We start from the raw sequence: 20,611 nt of genomic DNA, 5'->3' as shown, positions 1-20,611 counted from the left end.
AACCTGATACGGTCCAGCTATTAAGCGTATGGCTACAAGGCTTGGTTTACACAACCAGAAGATGAGAAATCATAAGCAGATGTATTCTTTGTGTAATCTTGCTGTATCATGATTCAATGTACTTGAATGTTCCGGACATAAGTCCAGTTTCTATAAATGTGTTAATTGTTCACCGTCTGTTTTTTATCTTGTGCAACGTATATTAATCCACATTACCATGTCCTTCACTCAAACCTATCAATTTGGCGCTGTGGACAGTGAACAGAGGATTTGAAGGATTCTAATCATATCGTCAGGGTGACTTTATGACTTTGTCGGCAAGGGATAGTGACAAGTAAGATTTCATGTAGCAAATCAACAAGATGGTGTTTTACAGGTAACATTTATGTTTGCTAATTTTGTTCACGCTTAAGCAAAAGCAAGTTTCAGTTACACATCGTAACTTTCATACATTCCAGTGATTTATATCAGTTAATGCAATTTGAAGTTCCAACAGCATGGCTCTCAACATTACATTCAGCGAATTTGTTGAAGTAAATGAAGATATTGAGAACTATTTCATGCGTTTTGATCAACTCTGTCTCGCCCAGAATGTAAGAAATGAAAGAAAAGCAGCAGTTTTATTAGCAGTCGTTGGTCCTAAGTGTTTCCAAGTACTTCGCAATATTACGGCTCCTGAAATGCCATATAATCTAACATATGCTGTCATTTACGACAAAATGGTTCAGCACTTCAGGCCCAAAACCAACAAGTTTTCGGAAAGATTCAAGTTTCGAAAATGTATTCAGTCTCAAGATGAATCAGTTTCTCAATTCGAAGTGAGAATCAAACAACAAGCAGCCAAATGTGTGTATGACCCGTATTTAGATGAGGCACTTATTGAACAACTCAAGTTTGGTATACTTTCAGATTCTATTCGAAAAAGATTATTGCCCGAAAGTGTTCTTTCCTTTGCTAAATGTCAAGAGATTGCACTGCATTGTGAGTTATTAGAACGAGAAGTTAAATTATTCTCGAATAAGTACAATGCAGATTCTGTGACTTTTACCAACAACTCAAGAAATTTGACGCGGATGAATCCAGAACATCACATAGGCTATTCAACGAGTTCACGCCCGGGCGAAATGAAGCAGAACAGCCGCAATCAATCTCAGAAATTGACAGATACCAGGCAAAATTCACACTTCCAGTGCGGCAACTGCACCAAGAATCACCCACAAGGTCTATGTCCGGCAAGAAACGCAACCTGTAGCTACTGCAAACGACAAGTAATTGGAATATACGATGCAGACAGAAGCAGAAAGATAGAGCCGTGAATAGAACGTCCAGTTCGACCTCACGGAGCACAACATCCGATGAGTTGTCTACGTTCAGCTTCAACCATCTCAACACTGATGCGCTCAGTCATCATTCCACACTGGTTACCTCTACTCAACACATTTTGGAGCAGCAATTCAGTTCAGATAGCTTCATAATAAATTTCCAAATCAATAAATGTATTGTTAAATGTGAAGTAGATACTGGGTCTGCTGTTACTCTTTTCAACGAAAAGTATTTTGACCAGTTGTTTCCACACTATGTTAAATCTAATTCCAGCCTACGATTACGAGGTGTAAACGAAGGATATGCACGTGTTACAGCACAAACATCCGTCAAACTATACTTAGACAATAGGGATTATACTTTACCTGACTTTCTCTGTCAGGAGAAACGTTTATATCCATTGATCGGTCGTACTGGTTGGACATTATTCAACTATCTTGGAGGCGATTATTAATTACAGCTAGTGTTCCTTCAACGAACACCGTACAAGGTACTATTACTAACGCTGGTGCCGACGACCTAAGGCGAGAAATTTCTTCTAGATACGAGAAAATCTTTGATGGTGATTTGACCAAGCCCGTTGCACCTTATTTGGTCCATATACCACTGAGATCCAACTCTGCACCGATATTTCGTAGACATTACGAAGTTCATTACGGTATTCGAGACCGTGTTCAGGACTCTATTCAAAATCTAGTAAAAGTAGGGTTATAGGAACCGGTCGAATATTCTGATTGGATCTCACCACTTGTCGTTGTTACCAAGAAAGATGACTCACTTCGTCTCTGCACTGACTTCTCAGGAACGGTGAATAAAATGACTGAAAATGTCAAGTTTCCCATTGCTAGAGTCGAGGATATTTTCTCTAAGTTGGCCAGGTGTAAATAATCTACGGTAATTGGCCTTCAAATGGCTTACGGACAGTTGGACCTTTCTGAAGCTGCCAAACGCATCACTGTCGTCAACACACCTTGGGGATTATATAAACCTCACAGACTACCTTTTGGCATCAACATAAGTGGAGATCTATATCAAATGGTCCTAGCGAAGATCCTAGATGACATTCCCGGAGTTTCCTTGTACTTTGATGACGTCATCATCGTAGGTGAAACATTGCAAGAATACTTCACACGCACGTGCGATGTCCTGAGTCGTCTGGCCAAACACAATGTGAAAGCGAGTGCCAGCAAAAGTCAATTCCTAACCTCATCTATCGAGTACCTAGGATACAAGATTGACGTGACTGGTATACGGCCGTCAAACAAGAACTTAGAGGCCATCCTCAATTCTCCACCACCTCAAGCCAAATCACAGTTACGTTCCTTCATCGGGATGATCAACTTTCATCGAAAGTTCGTACCCAACTTAGCTTCGAAACTTCACTTCTTGCTTTCTTTATTCAAGAAAAACGTCTCTTGGAACTGGGACGATAAATGTCAACACGAGTTCGACAGCATCATGGTGGAACTTCGACAGGTCAGTCCTATTGTACCTTTTGATCCAACAGAGCCCGTTGTACTTATCACCGATGGGTCTCCTTTCGGATGTGGCGCGCAATTGTGTCATCGGATCGACGGTGGTCTGCAGACCATCGCCTGCTCTTCTACCACCTTCAGTGAGACGGAGCGGAGATACTCCCAGGTAGAGAGAGAAGCTCTAGCCATAGTTCACGGAATCAAGCGATTTCACAAATTTTTACTCGGATCCAAGTTCGAGATTATTACAGACGTACGTGCTGTAAAGTTTATCTTTTCTCCGGATCGAGCCATTTCAAAACATTCATCCAATAGATTGATGAGATGGGCTCTACTTTTATCTTCATACCGATATAATATAATTCATTCCAGCAAGGTAGAAGTAGCTGACATGCTAAGCAGGTTGCCTACGCAAACACATGACACAATACCAGCTGGAGAAGAAGAACTTCATGCATATTTCGGGTCCATTGAAGACGCTGTAGCTCCTCTTTCACGAGACTCAATACAGAACGCCCCTTCAGATGACCCACTGCTCTCATTAGTGGTTTCCTGTGAAGTAAACGGCTGGCCAGATCAACTCGACACGTCTACTGAACGAAAGAAGCTCGCACCTTTCTTGGAAAGAAGAGCTCACCTTACGCATCAGCAGGGAACGCTCATGTGGTCGGGTAGACTTATCATACCCACAGTGAAACGGAAAGACGTTCTTACAGCCTTACATGGTGGACACATAGGTTCAACTCGAATGAAAGAGCTGTGTCTATCCAGATTTTGGTGGCCAGGCATATCAGCTGAGATTACAGATTTTGTAGCGAGTTGCAATACATGCCGAGCTAATGCTCCTAAGGTCCGCAACGGACCAGATTCTTCATGGCCTCTCGCTTCGTACGTGAACGAGAGATGGCATATAGACAACTTTTTCTTTGCAGGGCGTAAATTCCTACTCATAGTAGACGCCTTCAGCAAGTGGACGGAAGTATGGCCTGTACATACTTTGGACACGAAGGAAACAATCAGCTGGCTTATGCAATCTTGCGCCACGCTAGGGATACCAAATACTATCTTATCCGACAACGGCCCAACGTTCACTTCTCTCGAATTTCCTAACTTTTGCCTTAAGAATGGTATCAAACATATTACTTCACAACCTTATCACAGGCCTAGCAAAGGCATAGTCGAACGATACGTTCGTACTGTTAAGACCGCTCTTGTCAAGCTTATAACTGACAAACCCAACCTGAGCGCGCTTGAACTTGATATGGGAATCGCCAACCTTCTTTTCACTCTTCGGAACACGCGACTGGGTGGAAAAGGAAGCCTACCAGCACTTTCGGTCTTAAAACACCAACCCAGATTTTGGTGGGACCCAAACAATGTGCCTCTGTCGAGTGAATCTCCGTTCAAGCCGAGGAAGCCAGCAAAGTTTCAGAACGACTCTTCGTCGAGATATCGTGCCTTCGCCATCAACTCAGCAGTTTGGGTTCAATCTCCTAAACACGGTACTCCAATTACATCGCAGGAGTTGTTATTCGTCGTATTGGGGATAGCATCCTCTACGAAATCATGTTAGAAGATGGAATCACACGACTGGTACATCCCAGATGGTTGAAGAGACGTGTTTCACGCGACACGAAAGAAGAAGTCGACTTCGATATTTCGATCCCAGAAGGAAATTCAACCAACCACGGCAGAAAAGTATCAGAACCTTCTCCAGGCAGAGCCGGATACCCAGGACCTGGTACTAGCATGCCTCACTCGTTTCCGAGAAGGTATACCAGGAATCGCCGCCCACCAGATTAATACGGTCATCAGCATACCTGATTTTTTTTTAATGGGACACCCGGAGGAATGATACGGCCCAGCTATTAAGCGTATGGCTACAAGGCTTGGTCTTCACAGCCAGAAGAAGAGAAATCATAAGCAGATGTATTCTGTGTGTAATCTTGCTGTATCATGTTTCAATGTATCTGAATGTTCCGGACATAAGTCCAGTTTCTATTAAATGTGTTAATTGTTCACCGTCTGTTTTTTTTATCTTGTGCAACGTATATTAATCCACATTACCATGTCCTTCACTCGAACGTATCAGAACCACAGTTAAAGTCTGAACCAAACAACTGGACAATATATGCAATAAGAAGTTTGAAATATTGCAAATATCGGCGTGGAAGGGAAAAATGATATTTTGATGAAATTTTACTCCATGTCTATCTTATGACTGATTCTACAAAATACTCAAGAAACATTGATTGGACTTTCGATCAGGTGCATGTGGAGTGTTTGAGATCATTGTTACATGCAACACTGGTGAATGGAATTAGGTGTAGCCAGAGTTGAGGAGTCACTAAGAAGGTAACAAGTTACTGTGAAAGGAGCACGTTAGCAACGTGTCAATTTTTCATACAATATAGACAGATTAAAATTATTCAGCCGCAACAAATAAATTAGCCTGTTGACGCCGGTAAAGTAAGTATTGTTATATCTAAAAAGTAACTAGTTTTTCGTTAGAAGTACTGGTGTAATGTCTCTTTGAATGCTCAGTATGAACATAATTAACTGACACTAACTTACAATCTATGAAAAATTGCAGAACTGAACTTCAGAACTGCAACATAAAGTTATAGTTTTGTGAGTAATCTCAATAGATTTCTGGAAGTCGTAGGATTACTGAATGTAATGTACTTACTAAGGGCTGAGCAGTTCGCAAGCCTCTTCTTCTAAGCAATCGAAGATCTGAATGAGCTTTTCTGCTTCTGGGGTTGTGGTGTAGAATCGTTCCTCAAGTTTCCTCTCTGATGGATGGACGAAAGCAGTGGAAACGTGTACAAAGGACTGTAGATGAAGAATGTAAAAGAAACATATAAAGCCACGAATAAACAGTACATGGTAGTAAGGTAAAATTTTTACATGAGGATTTTATTTGGAGCAAAGGTGTGCTACTAACGTGTAAGAAAGTCGTACAGTACTGTATATTTATAACCTGAGCAGGAATGGGAAAGCCTAGACGACATGGAATTACATTAGTAGGATCACCATGTGTAAAATACCCAGCCTCCCTACAAAAGTAAATGTAACCAGGTAGATTTACTTCAAACTTGACGGAATGAAAAAAAATTGTAGCAAGGGAACTACTGGTAGTAGAAAGATATTTTTATTTTTTTAGGAATGATAGCGGAGGTGAAATTTATATACGAATAATGAAAGTTTAGAAAAGAAGAAAAGGAAAATAAAAATTTTAATGAAAAATTCGTATTCAGATTCTATGACCACCACAATAGACCTAAGTGAACTTAAGGTTCTCCTAAATTTCATGAGAACATCTCGCGGCCCGATATAATTGACGCCAGGAAAAAGGACAGCGGTCCGGTAGTTGAGAAATGCTGCTCTAAAGGAACCGCTGACTGATCAAGAACGTTGTACCACCCACCTCTAAGTTCGGCATGTCCTTGCAGAGCTCCAGCAACTGCTGGGTGCCTCGAACGTTCAGCAGGATGGCTCTCTTCAGCTTCTCTGTGAACCTCACGGTGGCTGCAGAGTGGAAGACCACGGACACCTCTCTCTGCAGGAGACGCCGGTCCCTCTCGCTCAGACCCAGCTCCACTTCACACACGTCGCCCGCCACTGCCACCACCTTCTGCAGAAGCTGCGGCTGAGAACGCACCAGTGTTGCAAACAGCTGGAACGTGAAAATTACCAGAAGCTCTAACAAAATGAAATACGATATAACAATTATACCAGGCCCTCTACATGAGATCACAGTGATTTTTAAAAGCTAAAGGATACAAATTCATAAATTCGAAGTAAAGTGCCCTCCCTGAGATATCTGGTAAAAGCTCATATAATTCGAACAGCGATATTTTATTAGAAATAATATTGTTTTCTGTGATTTACAGGCTATAAGTTAGAGCAATTACCTATTATGTCTAACAAAATATCGAGAGATCGTTTTCACAACAGACATTAGAATCATGTTCGTCGTCGCTTTATAATCAAGGCGTTCAGTTCGAGGCACGTTGCACAGTGGTTTGGATCCGACTTTAAACTGTAGGTTCAGTCCCGATTAGCCTATCTGTGCATACAGTGGACTTCAAACAACAATTCAAATTCAATTAGAATCATGTTGACATCTAGTGGACTCAAGTTGCATTTTTGTCAATAATTCAATTTCCATCAATTTGTAAAATAATAATAATTATTATAATAAAGTTAAAATACAGGTTTCGAAAACTGAAGGCCAACATGTGAAATTTTGATCTCCCCCACCCCGAGGAAAAATCCTGCGGGCACCCTTGCCCCTCGCCACAAGACTGGCCTAAGTGGAGGGGGTTATTTCTCATAGTAGGAAGAAGAAAAACCAACTTAATATCACGGTACTTTAGAGGTGAGGAAGAGCCTCACATAATGACGTAACGAAAGGGCCGGCACTTAAACACAACTTTCCACAATATCAACTTACTAAAATTTTACTTTCCCCAAAGGTCTTTCGCGTGATCCCCTCGTAGCGATGAAAGCGCTGATGGGAAGGTTACGGAAGAGGAATTTACTAAGATGAGCATTAGCAACTATGTTATGATATGTACTAAGAGGAATGAAAATAATAAAAAGAAAAAACAATAAATTCAATTCACTTTTAAAGAGTGCAGTTATATGAGCTAATTACACATTTATCTCCCTATTAGCATGTAAATGACCACCGTAATGACTGGTGCTATGACTTCTGTGCTAGTGTTGCACACATACTGGACCGACCTCGTATATATTTAGATATGTCACAATACATCTGATTTGCAACTTATTCTAAATTTGAAACCTGCCCTGCATGTATGCACATTTATTGGCAAATCCAATCGTAATGATGTTTATAGTTCAAATCTGAACACAATTATGCTTCAAAGTACTGACTTAATGAATATGCAAAAGTGGATTAAGGATATTTGACAATTTCCCTTTATCCTCAAGTTGCCTGACAACCTTGTTTCAAAACAATACCTTGTTAGTAGGGAGACAAATTTATGGTAAATAAAAACTGAGGAGAGCGGTAAATAAAACGTTAGATCAGCGGTATATACCAGCGGTGGAAACAAAATTGGCACACACTTTTTCATCTTGAGAGGAAACAACATACAAAAGAGCTATAAATTGATAAACAACTTCTATTTTTTATATACTGTACACATACACAAGTACTTAGCTGTCCAACCAAAAAGAAAACATCAACATAAAATCACTTCATTTCTAAATTGCATAGATCAAGTGATTTATTCATTGTATGTATTTAAAGGATATCCTTGCTGTCCAACAAATAAAATAATCACTAATGCACATACACAAACACATGTTGAAAATCACTTGATGATAAACAAACTTCATTCATGACTGAACACAAATGACACCATTGTTTCCCTTGATGTGCGGGAACAGACTAATCTTATCGCTACTACAGCTAGCAAGTTCAATGAAACTGGAAGTTGAGTAGACATTCGGGGGAAGAAAGGAATGCAGCTTGACAGGGAGCGAAGTTTTCGAACTGAGATTATGTGCATGGGAAATCCCAATTTGCAGCGTCTTCCTGATGTGATCGAAGATAGAACGTTCTTCAGCTGCAAGTAGTAGGAAACTTTAGGCAAACGTTTCGTTACAAATCGACAGTTTGCGCGCACAACCTCGATTGCCGGTTTTTTACGTGTTTTCTACTTATTTTGATGATATTTCACGGTTATTTCGCGAAAAAGCGTTCATTTCGTGAAAACCACACATTTCGCATTACTTCGCGATTAAAACTCATGCATATTTCATCATTGGGAGTGTAGTTACGTGCAGAATGTTCAAAATTGCATCTTTTTTTCACATTCGAGATTTCGCGCATCGCGAAAATTCAATGTCCCTACTTGTTAGGTTGCATGACCAGAGCACACAAATTCCCCTCCTGAAAGGAAAGTACAGTAATTAATACATAAATGCATGCAACAATATAACGTACTACTTTGGTGTATATTCATAGGACAAATGGTACTCTGAAATATTATGGATTACATTTATTCTAATAAACAAGGTACAATTCTGCCATCATTATGCAAGGTAGACTCATTTGTAATACTAAAAAAAAAGACAACAACAACATCTATCTGTCCATGCAAGGAACAGCTGGTTTTGAGCTTCAAAAGTACCAACTTATTTATTTACACCAAGTAGGAATATTTGGTAACAACACCCTGTTTCAACACCATAATATAACATTAGACAGGTTGCACAAACCCAATAAGCTTATAATATGACGAGATGGTTTTGCAACTCGATCAAATCAGCAAAAGTCAGTTTCTTTTGAACATAACTGCGATACCAGAGAAGCACATCAGCACGTATTGTCCCTACCAGGTACGAACATACCACAATATGGTCATGTGACCTTGACTTAAGAATGAACGCAGAAATGCACTATTAGAACTGGTAAATGAGTAATGTTCATTAACATATACGTTATCTTTCAATCCTACAAGGTATTTTAGATTGATTTCAAATCCTTCTTGTATACCAAATCAGATTTTCTCTGCAATGGCGTCGCCCGCCATTTCGTTTAAGCCACGTTGATCAAAACGAGCGTTTCCCGGTATCCCGCGCAACACACGGTGCACACGCGAGCATGCTTTACGTATTTATTTTTGCGAAGAATGGTAGATCTACCTAACGAGTGTATGGACATGAGCTCATGCAACACGTTAGGAAAAAATGCAGCTTACCTCTGTAGCAAGATGGGGAGTTCAGGGACTGTCCTTTTCACACCTTGTGCAACGCATTACCGGTCAACCAGCTGGCGAACCAAGTCTGACGCTTGCGTTAAACTATTCACGATTGCTTCCCATTTGTAGGACAAATAATTCACACAACCGCCGAAACCAAAGCTTTTCTCCCTCCGTGAAATTGATCTCACATTCCGCTTCTCATCCATCTTTCTTCCGGGAACCGCGTTATTTCTTGCACTCCTTTGTACTTCATATTTGTCCTCTGCCTATCTGGCAGACCACCGAATGCACTTACTTAAAAATTGACATTTGTGAGTATGTCAAGGATCTCAATGTATACCTTGAACCCTAGTATCCCTTAACAACTATATTTTGTAAAAACATAAATCTTCTCCTTCTTTTTTCTGACACTATCAACTGTTAGTCGATTTTAGTCATATTTCTGAGTTTCTTGCAAAATATATTTAGTTCATTATGCACTATATACTGTTTGTTAGATCGTCAAATTACATCTTATTGCATATCCATAAAGAAGCCATATAGTTGGAGGAATGGGATCCGTGACCAGCGCAATTAGAGATGTAGGGAATGGAACTCCATGGCGACGCAAACCATTATATAATTTATCTCGTTCTCTGTCGAAATTAGGACATTGTAAAAAGAGATGTGTGGCATCTTGATTAACTTCTCCACATGTGCAGGCTTGTTTTGTTGTAATATGTAATCGTGCTAAATGATTATTAGTGCGAACATGACATGTACGTAGACGTATTATAAAAATAATAACTGATCTTGGAAGATTATTTGAGTAGTACCAAGGTTTATTTTGTGAACGTTCTACAAACCATTTATATGTATTACCAGCGGATTGAAATAGTTTCTGTCCATTGTTTTTGTATTTCGAACAAATGGAATGGATGCGTATGATTGATTACGTGGGAGGAGCGCACGTGAGATCAGCGCACAGCAAGATTTCGTGGGACTAGCGCATAGGATCTCAGGTGTTGTGGGATTAGCGCACAGTATGATTATCAATAAGAAACTTCCCTTCGCACTTTTCTTTCCAGACTTGGGACTGGACAACGTGTAGATTAATACACGAAGGTGGTTTAAAAGTTCTTCTATCAGCAGCTTCTATTACAGATTCGTCAACTTTTCAGAACGATCTTCAATCAAATTTACAACTTACGACAGAGAATTGAGGCAACGAAATAAATCTTCAGTTTCGACATATTTGTCTAAAATTGTTTTTATACGCCTGTCGGTTTCATTATACTGTTTTCTTCTCTTGCGACCTGGAATGCCTAGGTCTTTAGCTATAATGTTGGCGCTCATCTCCTCAGCGTCTTCCATCAGTTTCTGAATGACGAAATACACGTTTGGTTTGGTATTCCCACCATCCTATTTAGCATGTTATTCCAACCTTCCGCAGGGTTGTTTGTCCTGTGTCTTTGTCTATAAACATTCCACATGGTTTTTGGCAAAGAAGCATTGTCCAGCCATTGATCTACGAAATAGTCAAGAAACTGCATCAACTTTTCATTCTGGGGAGTGATCTGCATGATGCATAGCCACGCTTCGTCAATTTTTTCAGGTGGTATCAAGGCTAAAGCTGCGCACATACGACATATTTTCCTAATATGTTCATTTTCCTTATATGTTGTGGCTAGACCTATGTTTTGTATATGACGCCAAAGGCATTGATTAAAATGGTAATTACAACATGATACTGATGCTTGAGGAAACACTTCTCTTATTGCTTCTATTACTGCCATCTGAAAGTCTGCTTTAACATGCTACGGAGTCCAACCAAAATGTTTGAGCGCCGTAAACTACTGCATATTATGTAGATTTCTTTTTATCTTCTAGTAACACATAAACGGCTGGCCAGATGTTGGTTTCCTCTTCGGAACTTCCTGCATCAGCATGAATTGAAAAAAATTGCTCAAACTGTTTCGGACAACTTTTGAATGTTCCGTCAAGGTAGAAAGAATTACAAGATGTTAATAATTTCTTGCCACTGTTAATTGCAAACACCAGACATTTCTTTTCGTTGTCCACTGTCAGGTCAAGCATAAGGAAGCTCGTCCCGTCGGAAAGTCTCAACTCATTTTCATCCAAAGAGATTTCGGAATTACCAATCGGATTTTGGGTTGTTTCCAGTGTTTTCCTACGTATTTCACACAAAGAGGTTTTTACGTTATCATATTTTCGAAGAGACAAGGTTTACCCTTGGCAGTGGTAATAACATCCATTGCGCATTCACCTGCAAGGAAAGAAAGAAGAACATTTGAATGTGCGCTTCACCCACGATCTTTTTCTCTCTGTGCGCAGATCACACTGTGCGCTCCTCCCACGTGCGCTTCTCCCACGACACCGTATGATTTTCCCAGGTTTTGAGCAGAAATTTTATTGTTAATTGGATCCGTCCATCTGTCAAACTAGTTTCTTTGCTTTCCATATATGCACTGATATTAGGACAGTACTGCATGAGACCTAAGCAGACTTACTTTTGCACCCCCATAACTAAAGGCTGCACACTCAAAGTTTGATCGAAAACAATTCCTGTAAAATAGAAGTAAGATTTTGGGGTGGCCACCCCATTTAATTGTTGTCATACTACGGAGTAATTTATTATTTTACGGCCTTTATTGATTAAATGCATAATGTGTGTATTCCATGTGAATCTCCTGTCAAAATGTATACCTAAATATTTATGTGTTTCTATTACTGGGATATTAGAAATGTGTGATATATTGTTGGGATAAGTACTCAATCGCTTATAATTAAAACAAATATTTTTTGATTTTGTTTCGCTGATGGGTAAACCTACATTGAAAAGCCACGCTCTTATGGTGGAGATTAAATTCTGCATTGCTGTAATACCTTGAGTAGCATCATCTGCAATGTTATAGAAACAAAAATCATCTGCATACTGAAGGGGATGAAATGGTTAAATTGCTAATGCATATATTTCATTATTTCATTCGTATAAATATTGAATAAGAGAGGGCTCAGAGGTGAGCCTTGAGGTATGCCGATTAAGTGGAACGAGGATCGCTTAATTTATCGGAGAACCATCCAAACATAATTCTGTTGGAATATAGATTCCACACAATTGTTGAAAGTTTTGCGTGTATATGAAGATTCTCTAATTTATGACAAAATTATGTAAATTTATAGAATCGTAAGCTTTTTCAACATCTATAAACAAACTGAAACAGTAGGAACGTGTAATTTAACTATTTTGAATTGCTGCTGTTAGAGTGGCTATAGCATCTTGACTACTAAGATTAGTTCGAAATCCAAATTGTCTGGGATGAAAAAAATTTCACGTTCTAATAACCAGGATAGTCTATTTTCCATTGTGCACTCAAAATTTTTTCCAAGACTGAAATAAGTACTATATGTCTGTATGAGGATGCATGGTGCGGAGATTTGCTTGCTCTTAAAATTGGAACAACTACATGATTTTTCCATTCTAACGGAACTATGCCGGTTCGATATATATTGTTGTAATGTAAGACAAGAATATCTAATCCGGTATTCGGTAAATATGTTATGGCCTGGTACGGAATACCATCAAGACCTGGCGCTGTGTTTTTCAAATTTCTAAAAATTGTTGTTAATTCCACTCGGGTTACAGGGGGAAAATCATTTGTAATTTTTGAGGGGAAATTCTCTTTAATATCATATTGTAGGTGAACAGATGATGGAGTTAATTGGGAAAGAAATTGATGTTGCCAACTGTCACATATCGGTCTTTTTTGAGGAGAACGTGGTTTGAGTAAAGAATTGAATTTAGCTCAAATATTTCGGGATGATTCCTGCATGTCTATGGAATTGCAGTAGTTAATCCAAGCTTGTCGTTTGGCTTGTAAATATATTCTCCGTGCTTGAGTTATGGACTTTTTCCATGATATGAGGTTTTCAGGATTGGGGCATGAGGCATATTGGTTTTCTCTGATTTTCCTATTTGTTTTTGTCTCTTCACATTCTGTCGTCCACCAATGTATCTTTGGAAACGTTCTTTCACAATGATTATTTTTACGCGAGGTTAGTGTATCTAAAGCTTTAGTAATATATTGAAGTAGCAGTGAATAAGATATAGGCAGTAAGATGTTCACTTAGAATAAAGGAATCTATTAATATTTTATATAATTCCCATTTTAAATTGTTTGTTTTTAAGCGGAGAATTGGTAATGGGGCGGGGGGAGGGGAAGGTTGGCTTGGTAAAAATTGGGCACGAATACAGATGGGAAAATGATCGCTACCATGGAATTCATCCTCTATGAACCACTGAAATTGAGGGAATAATGAGTCCGATGTTATAGTTAAATCAATTGATGTTGGATTACTTCCATTTCGAGGTATGTGTGTTGGTGATACATCATTTAGGACAATGAAAGAGTTGTTGTCTATCCAATCCACTATACTAGTGCCAAGTCTATCTCTTGCATGCATACCCCAAACATCGTGATGCCCATTAAAATCCCCGACAATTAAATAACAACTAGGTATGTTGAACGTTAAAGCTTGTAAATCAGTTTGTTTTATTTTTGGAGAATTGTAATTGGAAGGGATATACAGGGTGGCACAATAAGTCACTTAACACCCCCAGTACAACGCTACTGCGGCATGGAACGTGAAAATGGCGATGACCAATCGTTATCAGGCCAAGGGGGAACCACATTGACATCACCCGCATGGTCGGCAGCCATCTTGATGTCCGCCATCTTGAATTCAACTTCAGAAATTTAAATGGGAAGGGGGTCGTGCGACATATCAAAATGGGCTAGAATTTCCCCAGGAAAACAACTGTGACATTTGTTTTCACCTAACTTTAATTGTTGCAGAGTTAACAATACCACAAAGTTATGGCTCAATAAGTCACTTAACACCCCCAGTACAAAGCCACTGCGGCATGGAACGTGAAAATGGCGATGACCAATCGTTGCCTGGTCAAGGGGGAACCACAGTGACGTTACCCGCATGGTCGGCAGCCATCTTGATGTCCGCCATCTTGAATTCAACTTCAGAAATTTAAATGGGAAGGGGGTCGTGCGACATATCAAAATGGGCTAGAATTTCCCCAGGAAAACAACTGTGACATTTGTTTTCACCTAACTTTAAATTTAAGGGCGATTTCCGCATGGGAGAGTGACACGTCCTTTCCTTTTTGCTTAAATGTTTATTGTTCAAATAATCGTTAGTATGTGATTATGTGGTATTTATTGTTAGACCAATCACTGAAAATGTCCGGATAATGACTTACCGATATGTACATATCTTGTAGTATTGGTTGGCATGGGAATTACGATTGTGTTTTGTCTTTACATAAAAGTTTAAAAGAGTGATGATGTGAATTGATCCTGTCAAGAGTAGCATATTTCCTTTTTCACTGATCTGAACGAAAATGCCACTAACACGTGAGGAATGGATTGCCATCATATTGATGTCAGGGGAGAGAAGTACGGGTGACATTGCCGCAGAGTTCAATAACCGCAGTCCTGCAAGACAACCGGTGTCACATGTGGCCGTCAGCCAGTTGCTGGCAAAGTACCAAGATACTGGATCTGTGGATGACAATCCGCGACATGGACGTCCGAAAACAGCAACGGATGAGGGTACTGCTGTAGCGGTGTTGGCATCATTTGCAAAGTCCCCAACCCGTAGCACACGGAGACTGACGCTGGAAAGCGGTGCCAGCAGGGGTTCAATTCAAAGGATTGTACGTGACCACCACTGGCATCCGTATAAGATACAGCTGCAGCAGCACCTTAGTAAGGACGATCCAGACAGGCGTTTGCAGTTTTGTGAGTGGGCTATAGCACAAATGCAATGTGACCCTGCCATTGGTAGCAAGATTCTGTTCAGTGATGAGGCTAATTTTTATGTGTCGGGAGAGGTGAATAAGCAAAATCTGCGGTACTGGTCACCCGAAAATCCACATTGGACAGATCCCAGCAAGGTGACGGGAGGCGGGAAGCTAATGGTGTGGTGTGGTACTTGGGGTTCCCGACTTGTTGGTCCATTTTTCATTGAGGGCAACTTAAATGCAGAGGGCTACTTGCTTCTGCTACGGGAGCAGATCTTACCATCCTTACTGTCCGAGGATGGGAGCTATCCTGAATGGTTCCAGCAAGATGGTGCTCCACCGCACTATGGGATGATAGTCCGTCAGTACCTGGGTCAACAATTCCCTCACCACTGGATTTGTCGCCGAGGGACTGTGGAATGGCCTGCACGCTCACCTGACCTGACACCATTGGACTTTTACCTCTGGGGACACCTGAAAGCCATGGTGTATGCTACGAAAAACAGGGATCTGACCCACTTGCGCACGCGCATTGTGGATGCCTGTACTGCAATAACTCCTGAGGTTCTTCAGAATGTGGTAAGGTCATGGGAGAGACGATTACACGTGTGTGTTGCGCAAGAGGTACGTCATATTGAGCATGTGTTATAACTTTGTGGTATTGTTAACTCTGCAACAATTAAAGTTAGGTGAAAACAAATGTCACAGTTGTTTTCCTGGGGAAATTCTAGCCCATTTTGATATGTCGCTCGACCCCCTTCCCATTTAAATTTCTGAAGTTGAATTCAAGATGGCGGACATCAAGATGGCTGCCGACCATGCGGGTGACGTCAATATGGTTCCCCCTTGACAGGCAACGATTGGTCATCGCCATTTTCACGTTCCTTGCCGCAGTGGCCTTGTACTGGGGGTGTTAAGTGACTTATTGAGCCATAACTTTGAGTTTTTGTTAACTCTGCAACAATTAAAGTTAGGTCAAAACAAATGTCACAGTTGTTTTCCTGGTGAAATTCTAGCCCATGTTGATATGTCGCACGACCCCCTTCCCATTTAAATTTCTGAAGTTGAATTCAAGATGGCGGACATCAAGATGGCTGCCGACCATGCGGGTGACGTCAGTGTGGTTCCCCCTTGGCCTGATAACGATTGGTCATTGCCATTTTCACGTCCCATGCCGCAGTGGCCTTGTACTGGGGGTGTTAAGTGACTTATTGAGCCACCCTGTATACATTGATTATCGTAATTTTATATCCTGCTATGTAAATTTGGATTGCTCTTGATTCTACTTTATAAATCCGAAATAGTTTTTTATGTTTAGGTAATTGTATTTCCTGGTAGGCTACTTTTTCATGGGTATATATACCAATTACCCGTTCCGTGTCTTTGTATGGAGGTCCTATACAATGATAATGTGAAATTCTATATATTTCTTTCTGACGACCCTTAGTTTTTTGTAAACACAGTATTAAAGGATGTATTTCCGTCACTAGTTTTAGTAGATCTAGTTTACGTGCAGAGAAACTATTGACATTCCATTGAAGTAATACTGTCATATTAGTCAACTTTTATATAATTGATTAATTAAGATGTGAGATTCTGTAAAAAGGCCAGCAGGTTTGTAGATAGGTTATTAATATGTTGTAAAATAAGTTTTTGTTTCTGAAGCTCTTTTAATTGCACAAGAGTAGAAGCGGTATTGTCTCTAATAATGAGGTGTAAACCTCGTGAATATTTTCAGATGGATGATAAGAGGATGATTGTTCTAAGTTTTTATCTGTTGAATTAGCACGCTGTATCCTTGAACTAGAATTAGAATAAGCATTTTGTGCTATATTTAAAGAGGTCTTGGGTTCCGACTCAGCAGAAGAAGTATCTGTAATTGATGATGTGGAAGGGTTGGAATGAGTCTGTATCCTTGGTTTCCTACAATGTTTCCTTTTTTCTTTTGATGTCACTCTGATATTTTTATGTACTTCTATCGACTTCCCTGGTGTGTGTGGAATAGGATGATGAATCGTTGAAGCAACTGGAGTTAGATTTGATCCAACAGAATGATCTTGCCATTTATTAATGCTAGGACTGTGGTTTGCAATTGTGATGGGTTTAGATGTGAGGGTGGGTTGTGCATTATGATTTAGAATTTCTGAGACACTGGGTGAAGCATTTAGTCGGGCACGAAACTGAATGGGAGGAAATTCTGTTTTGTTTACAATGGGATTCAGAATTTCCTCTATAGATGTCGGTTGTATATATGCGCCTTCAATAATTTGTCTAACCTCACGGTAAGAGAGATTATCCTTCGCCGTTCGCTCCTGTATTTGTTGCTCTCTTTGCCACATTGGACAATTTTTATCAAGAGCTGAATGAGCTCCTTGGCAATTAGAGTATTTCGCTGGTAGGTTAAGGAGGAACCATGCTTATTGACTCCGCAGGTTGCGCATTTTGGTTGGGAAGAGCACTGAGTTGCCATGTGTGTATATCTGAAACATTGTCTGCACTGAAGAACAGCTTTTTGCCTGGGATTAACTTCATGTATTATGCTATTTATGATTATATTTTAGAGAATTATACGCCCCAAAAATGTCAGACATACAAGTTTTGTATCTCGTAGCAAAAATGATCGATCATTTTTCCACAATTTATTTTTCATACGTTTGACGTCAATGACTAGGATAGGCGATTGAACGCCATCAAGTACATCCTGCTCGCTAACATCATATTCTATCCCGTACACTAGTCCCTCTTGTTGAAGTAAAGGTTGCGGTATGCGAGGCTTGATCGAGAGCTCAGCTTGGAATTTCGTATTTTTGACGAAATTGTTCGCCTCCGGAGCGGATTTGAACGTAATTCTAACTCTATATACGGCCACATTGATCAATATGCTTCACTGGTATTTCTGCCTTCCTAAATTTAATTCCTAGGCTTCCACCAGCTAGATTTCCAATATTCTTCCCTGCCCTCTATGAAGACAATGTATGGGCCAGAACTGTTGAGACCATATAAATTCTGAGAAGGAGAGGAGATCCTTTTCTTCTGAGACTTGATATAGTTCTCTGTTTTGAGTCATTGATCTCTCTTGTGAATTATTACATTGATTTTCTTCATTATTAATGTTATCCACTTCGATATATTGTGCTGGAGAAGAGCATGGGGATCCAAATTACTAACATTAACACTAACATTTTCATGCATTAATGCAGCATTATGACAATCATTTGAGTTTTCCATTTTGACATAAAAGTGTAATATGTTGTATACAATTTTACACCATTATTCATGTGCAGATTGCGAAACCTGATCAAATCAATTTTTATCCGAAATGTCCCGTTGCGTACCTCCATACGAAACTTAATGCATATAAGTTAAGGAACTTAATGTTTGTTCAATTTAAGATCGTAATAAGTAACAATGAAGCTTAATTAACCCTGAATTTAATTTTCACATTTAAACAATCTACCAAATAAGACACAGCTTTTGTATTTCGGTTTTACGTGTACAAAAGCCAATGCCATCTAGCGACTTTTACACGTAATATCAGATGCAGAGTTGACTACGATGAGCATTCCAGCTCCACCCTGTCGTTAATACTTTCTGCATAGGCACTTATACATGCAGGACAAGAAATTCTTATCTTAAGTTTTCCGCATGCAGGTAAACACATCAAAACTGATAACCCTTATGACAATATTTGTCATATTAAAATAACCCTAAATGCAGAATTCAATTACGTACGCCTGAGCTTAGCATTGTCTTCAGCCGCTCGCTAACGTCAAATCCTCTCTTAGGCCTCACCAGGACGAAGATGGTCTTGATGCCGGGGCATGACCTGAGGAGCTTCTCCACGAGGACCTTCCCCATGAACCCTGTGGCCCCCGTCACGAGAACGGCCCGGTTGCTGAAGAAGGCTGCGATGTTGCTCGCTTGGTCTGAGTAGGACATCTCCATTGCGTTGCTGCGGAGGGAAAAAAAAAGAATTCCAGTTCCCCGTTTTACAATTTCCATTATTTTAGAGCGGTAAAAGGAAACAACCATTTTGCAATTTTCCTTTTTAACCAGCTGGTAAAGCAGTTAGTTTGTTACTTTATAAATATTTGAAACATATAAAAGTAACAATTAGAATTCCTTTATATAGCTATAGTTACTAAATTAAGATCTTCCTCCCCCGAATCTTCAATGATTTTGTGCCCTGCATGAAAGCTAACTAATAAAAACAAATCAAATATTATACAAAAAAATGTGTTCCACATTTTTGCCCCCCCCCCTCCCCTCCAAAAAATCCTGGGTACGGGCTTGCTTGCAGAGGTTTAGTTACGTCTGCACTCACCTTCACCAAGACCAGTCAAGATGGGACACTGTATATTGGAAAACTAAATTCTATCACATGTGCAAGATCCACTCCTTTTCGTGGTGTGGGAACTGATTGTGTGTTTGATTAAGACACAAAAAATCGAGCCTCCTTCCCAAATGAGGAAAAAGCAAGTCCTATTATAATGAAGGAAGCATTGTTTCTCCCCTGCACACGAGCACTCTCTTTCTCACAAGGTGAAGGCTGCTACAAGGTTAGATATGACACAACAAAACAAGTTTGAAAATGATTCCGCTGGATATAATTATTCTTAAGATGTGGTAGCGAGACAAGAAGCGAATTGGATGAGAAGCCGGTCTTCGTACCTGAACTCCAGTTCCTGAACTCCAGTCCCTCTTTCTAAACTCAAGTCCTTGATTCTGAACTCCAGTCCTGGTATCTGAACTCCAACCCCATTCAGAGTTCCAATCCCTGTTTCTAAACTCAAGTCAGTCTTTCTAAAATTATTCACAACATAATTATAATCCGATGCCCGGGAAACACAACTGTATTTTCAGATGCTGATCGACTACTGTATCGTCGTACACTCTGAACGGAAGTGAATACCTTATACAGAAAAAAATCTTGCGTTTTTTTGTAACCTTGAAGTAAAACTTAAAATAGACTAGACGTGCCCTTAATTTCTTTCCCCCTTTCCTCCTCCTGGCTATTAAAAAAATGTTAATTTCCTGGGAATACTAATGTTACATATATGGAAATTGAAACCATAATTCGTGGGAACCTCCTTTGTGATGGTATCTCATCCAGAGGAATAAAAGTCACACACAAATAGTGAACCTGTTTTTAACGTGATTTATTCTATATTCTTGCAATTCATCTAAAGAAGAGACCTTGTAGTCACATCCTTGACAACGCAATGTGCGTAATCCTGGGGCACAAGGGAGAT

The 20,611-nt window shown here is 39.9% G+C and overlaps 1 protein-coding gene across 2 annotated transcripts in view; it reads right to left on the bottom strand.

The window, feature by feature from the left end:
* The window catches only part of LOC145989275 (putative fatty acyl-CoA reductase CG5065), a 28,351-nt gene extending 8,110 nt beyond the window's left edge, over positions 1-20,241 (bottom strand). Inside the window, exons 1-4 of one of the 2 annotated variants that reach the window (XM_083124603.1) lie at positions 20,031-20,241; positions 19,092-19,311; positions 6,229-6,477; positions 5,488-5,633 (exon numbers count right to left, since the gene is read on the bottom strand). In XM_083124603.1, coding sequence (XP_082980729.1) covers positions 5,488-5,633; positions 6,229-6,477; positions 19,092-19,304 — 608 coding nt within the window. In that variant the 5' untranslated portion in view covers positions 19,305-19,311; positions 20,031-20,241. Of the gene's footprint in view, positions 1-5,487; positions 5,634-6,228; positions 6,478-19,091; positions 19,312-19,683; positions 19,770-20,030 lie in introns of those variants that run through there. The other variant, XM_083124602.1, reaches the window with a different exon arrangement.
* Between the last annotated feature and the right edge of the window lie 370 nt (positions 20,242-20,611).

The sequence above is a fragment of the Lepisma saccharinum genome, chromosome 6, assembly GCF_977018435.1.
Source record: "Lepisma saccharinum chromosome 6, izLepSacc3.1, whole genome shotgun sequence".
Taxonomy (NCBI): domain Eukaryota; kingdom Metazoa; phylum Arthropoda; class Insecta; order Zygentoma; family Lepismatidae; genus Lepisma; species Lepisma saccharinum.
This window is presented reverse-complemented; position numbering and strand designations above follow the sequence as displayed.